This window comes from Cavia porcellus, unplaced genomic scaffold (assembly GCF_034190915.1).
Source record: "Cavia porcellus strain 051 isolate PalLab524CR breed Dunkin Hartley unplaced genomic scaffold, mCavPor4.1 scaffold_1, whole genome shotgun sequence".
In the NCBI taxonomy this organism is placed as follows: domain Eukaryota; kingdom Metazoa; phylum Chordata; class Mammalia; order Rodentia; family Caviidae; genus Cavia; species Cavia porcellus.
The window spans coordinates 179,278,117-179,293,501 of record NW_026947484.1 but is presented as its reverse complement, the minus strand read 5'-3'; the positions used below and the strand labels follow the sequence as shown (position 1 = coordinate 179,293,501).

The 15,385-nt window shown below is 41.6% G+C and overlaps 2 protein-coding genes across 6 annotated transcripts in view; both read right to left on the bottom strand.

Moving 5' to 3' along the window:
* Positions 1-7,549, bottom strand: part of Ctnnal1 (catenin alpha like 1) — a 62,159-nt gene extending 54,610 nt beyond the window's left edge. For 2 of the 3 annotated variants that reach the window (XM_063261161.1, XM_063261169.1), the window contains exon 1: positions 7,312-7,549. In XM_063261161.1, coding sequence (XP_063117231.1) covers positions 7,312-7,452 — 141 coding nt within the window. In that variant the 5' untranslated portion in view covers positions 7,453-7,549. The remainder of the gene's footprint in view (positions 1-7,311) is intronic. The other variant, XM_063261153.1, reaches the window with a different exon arrangement.
* Positions 7,550-9,282: 1,733 nt separating this feature from the next.
* Tmem245 (transmembrane protein 245) overlaps positions 9,283-15,385 on the bottom strand; it is a 99,373-nt gene continuing 93,270 nt past the window's right edge. For all 3 annotated transcript variants that reach the window (XM_063261118.1, XM_063261108.1, XM_063261114.1), the window contains one exon: positions 9,283-14,469. In XM_063261118.1, the coding sequence (XP_063117188.1) occupies positions 14,424-14,469 (46 nt within the window). In that variant the 3' untranslated portion in view covers positions 9,283-14,423. The remainder of the gene's footprint in view (positions 14,470-15,385) is intronic.

The window sequence follows — 15,385 nt, the reverse complement described above, 5'->3', positions numbered from 1 at the left end:
TTTAAAATATATATATCCTAACTCCCACCAAAAAACAAATATATCAGGAAAAGAAAAACTTCTACATTTATTGAGACATCATGAGATTAATAAAAGGTACCTTTGCCTTCTACAATTACAAGAGGTGCTCAAAAAGGTTAACTATTTGCTTCCAGATTTTTAAAATTTTTATTTTTTTTAGTGTTTTTGGTATGGCACGCTGAGAATTGAACCCAGGGCCTTGCACACGCTGAGCACTGACCTCAATGTTCAGACCCCACTTTGAATTCTATACATTACACCAAGTTGTTTGCCAAATAGTTGCACCACTGGCTTCCCATGGCAGACCCTGCTGTGGTTTTACCTTGTAATTCTAGTGAAGCTGAACACCTTTTCACTTATCTTTTAGCCATGTGTTTCCTCTTCTGTAAGATGACACCTCTTCTCCAGGCTTAATGACTAATCTGTGTATTTTTTATTCACTGGATTATTTATTCTGGGCATTATCAATCAAATCTTGATTGCTTAGCCTGCCATCAGACTGTCCTTTTTAAAGACATATTTTCTCACTTTTATAATATCTTTTAAAAAACAGAAGATCTTCATTTTAATGGAGTCAAATTTATCAGTATTTTTTTTTTTTACCGGTACCAGGGATCGAACTCACGACCACGCGCTTGCAAAGCAGGCACTGATGCCGATGAGCTAAATCCCCAGCCCCTCATCTATATAGTCTATATATTTTTGTTAATGTAAGGAACCTTCTTCTACCAAGAGGTGATGTTATTGGCTTATATTTTCCTCCTGAAGTGTTTTTACTTCCACTAATGTCTAATTCGTCTGGAATTCACTGCTTTTTTCTTTTTTATGTCTTTTTTCTCTTTTATATTTTTTTCTTTGATTTTTTTCTTTTTGGTTCCTTGAAATTTTTTTTTAACATTGTATGAGACAGAGATCAACTTTCAGTATTTTATTTAAATAAAAAGAATTGGTTTGGCCTCTTTTTTTTTTTTTTTTTTTGTCTTTTTCGTTTTTATCGGTACCAGGGATCGAACTCACGACTGCCTGCTTGCAAGGCAGGCGCTTATGCCGCTGAGCTAAATCCCCAGCCCCGGTTTGGCCTCTTTTTTAAAAAAATTCTTCCTTTCCTTACTGGCCAGCAATGCCAACTGTCATTTATCAAATTTCCATGCTGTATGGATCTGTTCCAGGGCTCTCCATTGTTTTGCTAGTCTATTTTGTGCTCCCTGATCTTATCGCTACATTATAGTTTTATAATAAATTTTGAAATCAAATAGACAAGCAGATCACTTCTGCCTACCTTGTTCTCTTCTGGTTATTCTTTGCCCTTTGTTCTGCCACAAAATTTAGAATTACTTTAATTAAATTCCACCTAAAAATCTCATTGAAATTTTCATTGGAATTGCACTAAATCTGTAGATCGACAAGCACAAAAGCTATGTCTATAACATGGCAATCTAGGAATGGGGCACACTATTTTTCTTTATTTAGATAACTTTTGGCTCTCTCCTTCCAATAGGTTATAGGGATTGAACCCAGGGCCTTCATATGAACTATACTCTCCCTTTTGTTCTTTTTCTTTCTGAGACAAGGTCTAGCAAAGTCACCCAGATTGCCTGGTCAGTTTGGGATCCAATTTGTGATCCTTTTGGCCTCCCAGAGTGCTGGCATGTACAACTATGCCGTTACAGTTTGTGTCTAGGTGGCCCACCATGCCTCATGCAGTCATGGAGACAGCCGAATCTAGCATTTGTGACTGGTTTGTTGTCTAGTGCTGGGATTGGCCATGTGAGTGCTACACCTGCTGTCTAGTTGGGAAAGGGAAGGTTTATTTCTTACAGTTTTTGGAGGTTTCAGTCCACACTCAGTTGGCTCCAAGGCAAGCGGGCATGGCTGGGCCACAGTTCATGGCAGCTGCAAACAAGCAGGAATCAGCAAAGAGCAAGACACACCTTCCTCCTGCAATTACATCACATCCTGGCTCCACCAATCCAAGCCCTAGACAATGAACCATCAGAAATGTACAATGCAAACTCATGAGGCCTGGGGGCCACAGACATAACATGACACCCGCCCATGGGAGGAGCCAGCATACAATATAAGGGAGGGAAGGAGGCGTATCTTCTCTTTGGCCCTTTTCACTCTTGCTGTTTGTGGCTGCCATGAATGGCTGCCCCTCAGCCATGCCACCCTGCCATGGAGTCAGCTGAGTATGGACTGAACCCTCCAAAATTGTAAGATTAATAAACTTTTCCTTGCTTCAATTTGGATATCAGGTATTTTGTCTCAGCAATGAGAGAAAAGTAAGCAAGACCTATACTCACTTGTTTTTGCTTTTTTCCTTTTCTCATTAAACTTCTGGAGGGTGGGCTGGGTCTATGTAGCTCAGGCTGACTCTGAACTCACTATGAAGCCCAGGATGGCCTGGGATTCTCAGCAATCCTGCTTCAACATCTGAGTGCTGGGATTATAGCTGTGCACCACCATATCTGGTTTAAACTTCAATGAGTCTCAAAATTCTGAGACAGAGTTTTGGTCAATTTGTTCTTACTAAAAAGTACTGATTTTAAAAACAGTAACTTAAAACACACACAAAGCCCCATTGTCTATAAAATTTTCTCCTTTCCTTCTGAACAATTTATGATAACACTTATCAATAACTAGTCTTTTACTATTAAACTTAAGTGGCCAACTGAGACAAACAGTGTTCAGATCTACTTTGGCTTTTAGTAAGATTTTAAAATTCAGCCAGGCAGATTACAGGCACTCAGGAAGCTGAGGCAGAAGGTCTGCCACAAGCTTGAGGCCAGCCTGGACTACCTGGTGAGTTCAAGGTCAGCTGAACTACCTGGTAAGACCCTGCCTGAACAAAACAAAACAAATTTAAAATTTTTCTCCATGAAGTCTAGCATCTCTCTTTTAAAATCTCGTATTTTGCTGTCCTGGATTATAACTGGATTTCTAAAAAAGAATTCTCTTTTTTTTTTTTGTCTTTTTCGTTTTTATCAGTACCAGGGATCGAACTCACGACTGCCTGCTTGCAAGGCAGGCGTTTATGCCGCTGAGCTAAATCCCCAGCCCCAAGAATTCTCATTTTTTATAGAGAAATGTTATCAACTTTGGAAGTCAAGATTTCTAGCACAGACTGAACAGATGCTGCAATAGCGGGTATCCTGCTCATTTCTGGGTTTCTTGATTTATTTTTGTATTGTCTTTTTTGACACAGGAACTCCCTATGTGATCCAAGCTGGCCTCAATTTACAATCCTCCTTTCCCACCCTCCTGAGTGATGGCACAAGAGTGGTGTGCCACCGTGCCTGAATTATGGGTGTTTTGCTTTCTTTTTTGAACCAGGATCCTGTAACATCAACCAGAATAATCTTGAACTCACTAGACAACCCACGTTGGCCTTGAACTCAAGGCCAGGCTCAGCCTTCTGAGTGCTGGAATTACAGGTGAGTATCATCAGGCCCAGCTTTGTTTCTGAGTTTGTTTTTGTTACTGGGGGGCAGGGGTTGGATCCAGAGCCTTTACACTAAGCAACATATCCCCAGCCCTTTAGTTTTTATTTTTAGACAGAGTCTCAGTCATCCAGGCTGGGCTCTTACTTGTAATCTAGAGTACTGGGATTACAGGTGTGCACCATTAGGCCCACTTATTTCTGATTTTAAAGGACTGTTATAATTTGACTGCTACTATATTAACTCTAAGTTTTCTACAAATACTCCATCAGTTAAGAAAGTTTTGTTTGTTTGTTTTTTCTGGACACACATGGTGACACACACCCACATACCTATAATCCCAGCTTCTTGGGATGCAAAAGGCAAGAGGGTGACAACATTGAGACCGGCCTGGACGATTCATTTGACACTCTATCTTGAAATCCTAAAAAGGTATAGGGATACAGCTCCATGGTAAAGTGCTAGACTAGCAGTCATGAGGCCCTGAATTCAATCCCTGATATCAAGAAAAATAAAAAAGAAATTTTTTTAACAGTTTGTCAGATGCCTTCCCTCCACACTGTTACCCTTTAAATATTAATGAGCATTAAACCCAGGGCACTGAGTTTTGTTTCCATATTTTTCTAAGACATGGTTTTGCTAAATTGCCTAAGCTGGCCTTTAACTGGTCATCCTCCTGCCTCAGCCTCTTGAGTAGCTAGGATTTCAGATGTGTATCACCATGCTAACTGCTTATCATGATTAAAGCTGAAGGCAACTGAATGTTCTTTCTGCATCTATTACTGCAAACACATATCTTTTCTAGTTTGTGCATTTTTTTCTAATACTGACACAACCTCTCATTCCTAAAGCAAAGCCTGTCACCAAGACTTTCCACTTAAGGAATAAAAGTGGTAAAATAATATCAAAATAGAAACTACCTACTTTAAACTGTGCAGTACAGTACAGTGGTGCACATCTGTAATCCCAGATACTCTGGAGGTTGAGGCATAAAGACTGAAAGTTTGATGTCAACCTGGGCAATTTAGTGAGATCCTGTCTCAAAATAAAAAACAAACTACCTGGAGATTTTGCTCAGAGATAAAGTGCTTGCCTAGCAGGTGCAAGGCCCTGAGTTCAATCCTACTGAAAACAACAATGAAACACCATACAATGCTAACAAAACAACACACCGTACAATGCTAATCCTACTTCTTTGCCTCAAGATCCTGTCTCTGCACATTGTTCTCACTCCATCGATGCCCTGTCTTGAGCTGTCAGAGCACATCCTCCTACTGATGTCCATTCAATGCTTGGCATGTGTTATTTTATGCATCCATCTACCAACTAGAAAATGTGCCTATTAAAGGGCAAAAGCCTGTAATCTCATACTCTGAGAGGCTGATGCAGAAGGATTATGAGCTCAAGTTCAACCTGGACAACCTATCAATTTAGCAAGACTATCTCAAAATAAAGCAATTAAATTAAGAATATTAAAAAGAGGACCAGAGATTTAGCTCAGTGGCATAAGCACCTTCCTGGCAAGCGCAAGGTCATGAATTTAATCCATGGTACAAATATATAGATATAGTGCTAGGGATGTAGCCCTGTGCAAAATTCCCAGTTCAATGCCTGACACTGCATAGAAGGAAATTTTTTTTTAAAAAAGAAGAAAAAAAGAAAGAAGAAACCAACCAAGCACACAATAAATCCTTCACTAAAGTGCTTGTGGGGGGAGAAATAAAAAATCAAGTCAGATACTAATGTGCTAGTCTTAGGTAAATGGGACTTCTGGATATGAGTTTTCTAGGGAGCTCCAGTTTTAATCTCTTAATTTTCACTGAAACTTTAAAGTCATGATAAATTGGACTCACATTTCACTGCCTTGTTAACCCAGTATTCTGAACACGCTACATACATTTCTTAAAGTGAAACTCAACTCTTGCTGATGTTGAGGACAATTATTTAGGAATGTGATACTGTGGCAGACATACAGCAGTGGATTTACACTGTAATAGATGCAAAACCTCAGCCATAGCCCTAAACAAGGCTTTCACAGGGAAAAAAGTGAAACCGCGCGTGCGGGCGCATGCAGGCGCGTGCACACACACACACACACACACACACACACACACACACACACACAGAGGTATTTTCCCCCTTCAGCACTGACCTCTAGCTAACTCTCAGCAGTTGTTTTCTCCTCTACTCTTCCCATTCTCTGACTCTGGAATTACATAATGTAGCACACACAGTAGGGCCCCACATTTCTATCTGTGAAACAGTTTCCATTTCTCCAAGGATAATCTTCCTACTTGTTTGTCCACTGTGGACTCTGAACTTCTCTGTATCAGTTACAAACTAACCTCTAATTTCTAGAGGTTAGCAGTGACTAAAAGTAGACTGTGGAATCAGGATACCGGTTTGCCAAAGCCCAATTTGGCACTCAGAGTCGAAAATTCTAATGCTGAGTCCCTTGATCTCACTATTCTTCAAATTCGTCATCATGAAAACAAACATGACACATTTACCTCTGAGGTATGTTATGAGAATTAAATGCTTGAAACATGGTCTAACGTAATATTAAATAAATGGACAAAAATACTATTAACTTGAACTGTTTTTTTTTTTTTTCTCATCTCTTTCTCAAAACTGCTCCAGCATTTCTCACTTTGGGCTATGGTGATGGTGTTCTTTACCGAAGTGTGTGTGGGGTGGCGTGGGGCTGCACCATTTCCACGGGGCACTCCCTCCCAGTAGTCGGTGTCTCCATCAGCAGGCAGGGGAAGAGGGTCGGGGAATATCAGGTGTATTCACCACTGCTCCAGCCATGTTCACATGCACGTGAAGAAAACAAGGCTGCTTATTCAATCAGTGTAACAAGACTCTAGGGATATGTGTGATTGTTCTTTTCAAGCATTTGCAAAGCTAGACTGGAGAAAAGGCAGCAATTCTATGGAAGCGCTACTGCCCACCCACCACTGAACGTGTTCAAGCAGGCTGTTGGTGGCCAGGTGTCAAGAGATATTTGTAAGAAGGAATTTAGAGTTAGATAATTTAAGATTCCTTCTACCTCTAAAATCGTTGTACTCCTGGTGTGAGTCACCAAGATGTTACAACCCAGGTATGAGTCACACATCGCCAAGGCGCTGCCAAAGGCACTGTATTCTTCACTCCCACAGTTGCTGGCACCGTACCATAAAGCTAGGCGCGGAATTCTGGCCCTCGGGCTATGTATACCTCAGCAGAGTAACAAAAACCGTTTTTAAACGAAGCTGATTTATGATGACCAGACTTGTAATGACCGACAAAACAATAAGGCATATATCCTAACTGAGACTTGGCAAAAAGGGATGCATCCACATTAACAGTGGGGCGGTTCTTCGCATCGCTCTTTGGCCCGACTCACGCGGGCAGAAGCAGGCAGGCACAGGGGTGGGTCAGGGTGGCCGGGGTGAGTGGGAGCTGGGTGAGCCCACACTGGCGCAGCAAAGGGACAAAGGCCTCCGGAGAGCACGCTGGACTCGGAAGCTGGCAGGAAGGCCCCTGCTATACTGGAGCCAGTGGTCTGGGGTCTGCCCGGGATGTGAACGGGCCACGGCAGCCCGCAGACCAGAAGCAACTAGCAGGGCCTCGGGTGCCAGCAGGGCCCCGGAGTGCCCGCCCCGCGGAGAGGACGCGGCCGGCCGGGTTGAGGGCGCTGCAGCGCGAGGCGGGTCAGGGTGCTGGACGCGCAGCGCACCTGCCAGGCTGCCCGGCCTCGCCGCCTCCCCGGGGTTCAGCCCCTGGCCGCCGCCGCTGCGCCCGCGTCGAAAGTGGGGCAGCGGCCGCCGCCATCGCCGCCACGCAGGGGAGCGCGGGGCAGCTTTACCTGGGAAACCAGCGGGAGCAGCGTCTGCTCCACCGAGCGGGTTTTGATCTCGAGTCCCGAGTCGAAGGCGAAGCCCGACGGGCTGGAGCCGCGGGCTGCTCGAGCGCCCGCAACGCCGGCAGGGCCGGGAGACGCAGCCATGGCCCTCGGGCCTCGCGCAGCCCGCTCCGCGCTCTCCTGCCGGGCCGCACGCACACCCGCCAGCCAGCCAGCCAGCCAGCGCGCTGGTCCGCGGCGGCCGCGCTGCAGCCGCACCGCCCAGAGCCCCGCCCCGAAGGCCCCGCCCACCACGGGCGCCTCCGCCTAAGCCCCACCCCCAGCCTGGCCCCGCCCCCAACGGGACCCCGCGATCGCCGACCCCGCCCCTTTCTCCTCCGGCGGGGTACCCAGCCTCTCTCAAGGCGGGACAGCGGACACCCGAGCGCCTCTCACGGTCACGTGGCCTCAAAGCAGGAGTGGGACGAAAGTCCTCTGCAATCGTCCCTTAATGGGACTTGCTCTGAGTGAATTCTAAATTACTGCAGGTTTCTGGAAGCTGCGCTAGAGCTGAAACTGGCTGAGCAGAACCGGAGTCAAGGCTGTGGGGCGGGGCTTCGACCCTGGTAAGAATTGGGCAGGTATTTTTCTGGGGCTTCTCCTAGAGATCTGGCGTGTTAAGGGCTGTATGGCCTTAGACTGGGGATTCTCGGAAAGGTCCTATTTCCCCCTTCGTCTTTAGTTTCTGAGTATTTCTCACACTTTGAATTGAAAGTGAATCATTTATCAAACACTCCTATAAGAAACGATCTGATTACTCCACAAGAAGGTAGTGTATATTTCCAGCTGAGTTATTCTTCAAAAAATGTAAAACACAAAAAAAGTTGATTGTTGTTAGGCAAGTGCTCTACCAATGAGCTACATCTTCAGCTTCAATGATATTACTTTCTAAAATCACTTCTCTAGTGCCAGGCACACAGCGATTTCTTAGTAACCATTTGCTGAATGAGTACACTGTGTTTCTCACTGAAGTCACTTAGGGACACGCTAAGAATCACCTCTTGAAGGCACACCTTGAGCTTGCACAGAGCCACCCATGGCAGGAAAGAGTTAAGAGCACTCCTTTCTCTCAGGTCTCCAGAAGCAGAGCTAAAGGGGGCTGTCAGAAGCAGACACCACTCTGTAAAGGAGCTCTAGGTTTAAGCAATCCACTGAGAAGCATTTAGAAATGTTTCATGAAGAATGGTAGCTAGATGCCAATGAGAGTGTATGAGTCTGGCTAGCCCACTCTTACACCTCAGCCAGGATCATTTCTCCATCCATTGTGCCAGATTGCGGAGCCATAGAAGCTCTTTCCCAAGCACTATTGAGATACTCTTTGTAGTACTCCCACTTGCCAGATAAACTTTGTCTCCCAGAGCTGCAGACATCTTTGGTACTAAAGATACCCAAGTGTAGATCTATTTTCTTCATTCAAAAATATGGTTCTTAAACTCCGCAGTGGGGGTGGGGAGGAGGTGCTTGCTGGAAATGGAACTCAAGTCTTGGACAGGCTAGGTAATTTCTCTGCCAGTGGACGCTACATCTACAGCTCTTTTGAAGATGCTTCTTAATAGGCTGCCCAGGCTGGGCTTGAATTTGCAATCCTGGATCTGTCTCCTGACGACTTGAGACTACAGACATGCACTAGCATACCCAGCTCTGAACTTAATTACTTCCAAATCTCACTTCTCACCCATTATCATTCAAGCCACCATCCCCAGGGCACAAGACTGGGTCCAGGGTTCTAGTCCCTGCTGTAGATTCTTAGCCTCTTTTAAGGTACCTGGGATCCACTCAAGACAAACTTTCCTCACTTTTGACCAAATTTCCTAATTTATGGTAGGCACTGGTGCCAAAGGAAAAGGTAGTATATAAGACCTATGAGACAGATGTATCCATGAAACCTTGGCTAAAGACAAAATTTCTCAAGAGACAAAGGACAAGAGACTTAAATTACTGATTCATTCAACACTAGTAAACTTTATTTCAAAATATAAATATTCTACATTTTTCAAAGAAGTTACATCAGTAGGTTGTCAAAGCGAGTTAAAGGTAAGAAATGGTTGTGTAATAAATATTTGTCATATTCAAATATTCTTTCTTACTCAAAGCGTCTCTTCTTTACCTGAGAACGCAAAGATTATACAATTTCAACATTATATAATTACAACCACTGTCCAATATTAATTTCACAATCAAATGATATTTGAAATACACACCAGTCACTTAACCAAGTGGCACTCCAAAGAACAAAGAAGGGTTTTCTCTGGGAAAATTACAGTAAAAGTAATACTTTTAGATCACTATAATACAAAAGAATTGGTATTTCATAAGACAAAAAGATGTTGCTTCCATACCTTTCTCTGTTTTTGTTTTGTTTTTTCTTTTCTTTCTTTTTTTTCCTTTGGAGACAGAATTTCATTTTGTAGTTCAGGCTGGCCTCAAACTTGTGGCAATCCTCTTGCCCAGTGCTCAGCTTCGTGAGCACTGGGATTACAGGCATGTGCCACCACGCCTGGCTCACTGTACCTTATAAATCTATAACAGACCAGGTATAAAGAACTCTGGATCTGGAATCATACTCATGCAACCAAGTTCTGGCTCTATTCTTTTGTAATATAAATTTAGAAGGGAAAAACCAAACAAAAACAAAAACCACTAAAAAAAAGATGAGAAATACCCTTTCAGAGCCTCTAATGCTTTATCTGTGCAATGATTTATAATACTGCCTAGGCTCGCAGGGTTGTACCCAAAGACATCTGAAAATGTTAAAGAGCCATACAAAAGCATTATTAAAATCTTATCTCAATATATTACTATGGTATTTGCACATTAATTAATTGATCCTTGAAATATGTGCAAATTAAACACAAATAATGATTGTACACACCACAGGCAGAAAAGAACCTCTATACTTTTAAATATAGTTCTGAACCATAAATATGCTTTCTTGCTACTATCAAACTAAACAGTGAAATTTATTAGAGATTGCATGGTATCAGAGGAACAAATTCACCATTCGGTGATTCCACTGGGATATCTCTCCTAAAAAAAAAAAAAAAGTTGTAAACTTGATCAAGAGGTGTCTTTCCTAAAGGACATGGTCCCTTGAAACGCTCAGAAAAAAGGAGGAAGGGGGCACACTACAGCAAACCACAGTTTTTGTCCTTAGTATAGATTCACAATGGGTCATAATATGTTAAAAACTCTTAGAAGTCCCAGGGAAAGGAAACAAATTCACCATTCCTCAATAGGCTACACATGCGTGCACGTGCACATGTGCACGCACACACACACACACATACTTTTTTCTCTTCTATGTATTAACATCTCGTAGAATCATTGGTGTCAGAAACACATTTTGCCCAAAGCTGCTCAATTATGAGAAAAGGGAAAGAGAAGTTGAACGTGGATAAAAAGGAAAAGAAGCATTCAACCTATGAATTTTATAACTCTTCTATTATTAACTAGCTGTGTATGTCAAGCTCCTGTAACCTACAACTTTATTTCCTTCTCTGGAAAATGACAGGATCATTTATATATAAGGTACATTCAGGCACAGAACTTCTATGACTCTACTAGATAGACCATTTTGATTTATAATTCTCTTGATTACTTTAAAAGAGCTGCTGTGTGCCTTCAGATACATGTATTTTTCCAGGCTTTCAATAATCAATGATTTAATGAAATAAGTATTTATGATGGAAAAATGTGTAAAGATAAATTGATTTTTAAAAAGTACTTGTTTATAACTAGAATTAGCACATTGGGAAGATGTTGCTGGAAGCTATTTCTGGTATATACACTCAAAGTCCCATTTTAATACTGTGAAAGAGTCTTGCGGGACTCTCATAAACCTGCAGGTTGAAATCTTTGACAGCTCCCCTAAATTAATATGCACTAACTCTTCATGGTCTGGATTTCTGAACAGTTCTTGCCCAGCAATGACAGGCTCCTGAAGCCGTAATATGACGAAAGTGAAAGCCTCAAGTATTTGAAAGTCCACGTTACAAGGCTAACCAGAAGCCCTCGTTTGCAAGCCCTGTAGCAGCACTTTAACAAGAATAAATAGCTGCCATTTCCAAAGACTACAGAGTTTGTTTAATTATACAGTTCCCAAATACAGATACCCCATCTTGGGTGTCTTTCCACAGTCAAGAGTCAACCTACCCTAGCTCTCAGAACCTGAGGAAAAACTAGCAGTTAAACGCCTCTCACAAAGACAGTTTAGGAAACCTCAATTTTAGTATTTAAAACTGGCACCAAAGGCAGTTTAACAAAGATCCTTCCAGGAATACATTGTGGAATTTAAGCAGGACTTACATAATGTGGAATTTATGTTGAAAGTCCTATACCCTGTCTCTCAGAAAAGAGGGCTTTACCTGTGCTGGGCTTTAACCCTGCCCCCAACCATTTAGCTTTCAACTGAGTAGTGTGAACTTGGAACTGATCTTTAACTTATGGAATGCAAAATACTATGACATTTCTGTACTCAGTTTTTACTGAAGCTGCTTCTACTTCTTTGATGCATTGTCCAGCCGTAGGGAAACTTTCTCTTTCTGGGTCAAATTCTGATGCAGAGTTTAGGGCAGTTTATCTTGAGCTTAGGTCTCTAACTTTCCATACCATCTGATCTCCCAACATGCCCTATGTACATTCTGTAAAACCATTCAGTACCTGTGGATGCATGCCAGGGTGCTTCTCTCTGGCTTTGGCCTCCCTAGCTGGTAGACTGGTCCCTAGGGTCCTAGTCCTTAGGCAATGGAACAGTTCAAGTTTCCTGATCAGCACTAGGTACTGTGGGGCACTTCTATTCTTGCTGTGTCGAGGTGGTATCACATCACTGCTGCTATCCGCTCACAGGGCTTGCAGTTCCCCTCTAAGAACTTGGCATTCATACTAATACTTAGGCCAGCAACAGTCATACATAAGCTCAAGTTTAGTTTATTGCAATTTTACTTTACACAGCTTAAAGCACTTTGAAGAAACATAATTTGTATATGCATACTAATGCACTGAGTAAAATGTTTCTCTTATATGCTAATTATAGCTATAAATTTACCACTATGTAGTTAACAAAAACCTACTTCCTGTTTTAACCCTTTTAATGCAAAACACTCAAATTTAGTATCACACATGATCTGGCTAAGATTTCAGGTGAGAGAGGCCTGATATATTGTTATCTCTTACAGCACCCTGTACAGTCTTCGGCTTGGAGCTTGGAGTTTAACAAACTCTCAAGAAATGTGTTAATGAATTAATCACCAAATAACTGATTGAAGAAGAAACTAAGTTATTTAATGATCAAATGAACAGTTGACAAAGTAATAAATTATAAATGTTGAAGGACTCATATGAATAAAAGACTTTAATGTAGCATAATGTATAATAATAGTCAAAAGACATCATATAGCCTTTTCTAAATGGAGTTTTTCCTAAGTGACATAAAAATAAATTTAAGCTTATAATTAACTGTTTAACGAGACTGTTTGGAAAAATATTACTTCCCATCTTATTTATTTAGTCTTCTTTTTGCTTCTTTCTTTGTTCTTTTGTTTTTTGGCAAGTCTTGCTATATAGTTTGGCCTTGAACTCACTCTGTAGCCTAGGCTGGCCTCACACTCGCCACAATCCTCCTGCCTCAGCTTTCCAAGTGCTGGGACTACAGGCAAACACCACCATATCTGCCTATTTCTACTTTTAAATGTTCTCTTAAAGCACATTTCCCACGCCACGGTTCTTTAAGAACACAGGAAGTGCCTGCTGACTGTTTTGATCAGTGGAAAGGATATAAAAGAGCTGGGTTTAAGTCTCAATGGTATCATTAACTGTTCAATAAGTTTTCACTCATTACACACAGACAGCAACATCTATTCCAGCTCGCAGTATAGGAGAAACCGTGTAAAATCTTAGAACAAATGTTCTAAAGTATAGCAGAGCTTCCAAATCTCACTAAATGTGTGACTCTTGCTGAACACTAGGGTTTGCCACCAGTGTGAAACTTTGTAAAGGAATAGACACCTACATTAAAGTAGATTTGAAGAGGTCATGCCCTACTAAGCACAAAAGGACTGCATAAAATGTAAAGCATTATGTTGGTTAGTGTAATATATGAGACATTGTACAAGTTACAATTCAATTCAGCAAGCATCCATCTTGAGTCCTATGAGCAAGGCACTGTGCATAGTTACAGAAAATACAAGATACTATTAAATACCTAAGTGGTGGAGCTCCAAATAATACGGATACATTGAACAAATCAAGAGTACCACTATACCTGAGATTTTTACCTAAAATATTGAAAAGAAAAATGTAATGATGGGGCCAGGGATTTAGCTCAGTGGCATAAGGAAGGTTGTGAGTTCAATCCCCAGTACCACAAAAAAAAAAAAAAAAAAAAAGAAAAACTAATGATAGCATGAATAATATCATATTGTTATCATTTGTTATAATGTGGTCAGCCAAGGTTTAGAATTTTGGCAATACTGTAATAATGAGGCATGAGGGAGGTGGAGGGGGAAGCTTCAGACTTTGTCTCTGGTTGCAGCACACAGGGGAACATCAAATAAGTCACACCACTCTTACACCTAAGGTTTGTTCATTGTCAAAGAGGGAATGGCACACTGTGCTAAAAGGACAGAGGGTTCATTTTTCCTGCTCACATAACTACATACTCTGTTGAAAAGTGTCATAGAAAAGGCTATAAACATTTCATAAAGCAAAGAAAATTATATCGTATATTCTTTTTAACAGCAGTTTACAGTTCTTAAAATAACTTTATAAATACATATCATAATAACAGATATAAAGTGGAACAATGTCAACCCATGGTACCAGTGTATAAACTGAAACTTTTCAAGCCATCTTAGTCATAGTTAAGTGAGCGAACACATATTTGAACTCTCAAGCTGTATTTTAAAATGCAATATGCCCACAGCAAGTTCTCTCTTGTCAAGGATTCTGTAATAAGGCCAAGATCTTCTCCTTTTCTGGCCTCTGCCTTCCAGGCACAGCTGCAAGAACAGAAGGCCCCAGCTGAGCTGCACTCACTGTCAAGAGGGAACTTCCTAGAGAATCACCACAGGGAAACCATGTCAGTCTGCTGAAGATTTCAGATCTTCAGAGATGTCGTGGAAAGTCCTAAAAGGAGAAAAAATGGAATGATTAGTCTTGCCTTTGGAAAAAGGGGTAGAGGGCAATGAAGCATCAAGGAAAAGAGGAAGGAAGTTGGGAGAGAGGGAGAATGTAATCGGTTACGATACAGTGGTACCTTATTTTTATAATCTTTGAGAACCTAGATGAGATTATAACCACTATTTTTTCTGAGTTATTTCAAAATCTGTTACTCATCATTGTTTACTAACAAAAGACCCTATTTTCTGTTTGTTTTTTGCTAAGTCTATTACTTCCCATCTAAAAAGACTATTTCCCCAAAGTTCCTTGAAACCACACTTGACCATGTGCCTAACTTTTGGCTAGTAGAGTAAGATGTACATGGAACTGCTGAACCATATCAGGGAAGTTTCTTTACAGTAAAGAGCAATCTTTATTAGCTCCATCTTCTTAGTGGCTATAAAAGTAGATCTCATAATGATAAGCATAGCATAAGAAAAGCATACTGTGTGATCAAAGATTAAATTCTGACTGGGTAAGTTTTATTAGAAAATTAAGAAACAGGATCCAGCAGTAGAGTCTGAGCTTTGAAGGGTGTTAACTCATGGCGGAGAAACGGGGTTCATCTTTTCATCAAATGACTTACATTGGTGTCTAAGGTACATCATATAAGCTAAGTGACTGTGGCTTACTGGAAGGTTATCAGTATCTGAGGTGTGTGCCTACCTCATAAGTGTGGTAACTCGCCTGCCTAGAAAGATAATTTGCATGCCTGAGCTGCAACACTCCTGACCAGGTATACATCTCTACTGGCAGTCAGGTGACCCAGTCAGAAGTTGTTAGTGACTATGAGTTTCCAGCATCCATCTCAGAGTGGGGTCTCACATCAAGGAATGAGGAGAGCGTGGGTCTGGCCCAGATGTCTGTGGAAACAGCCTAACCC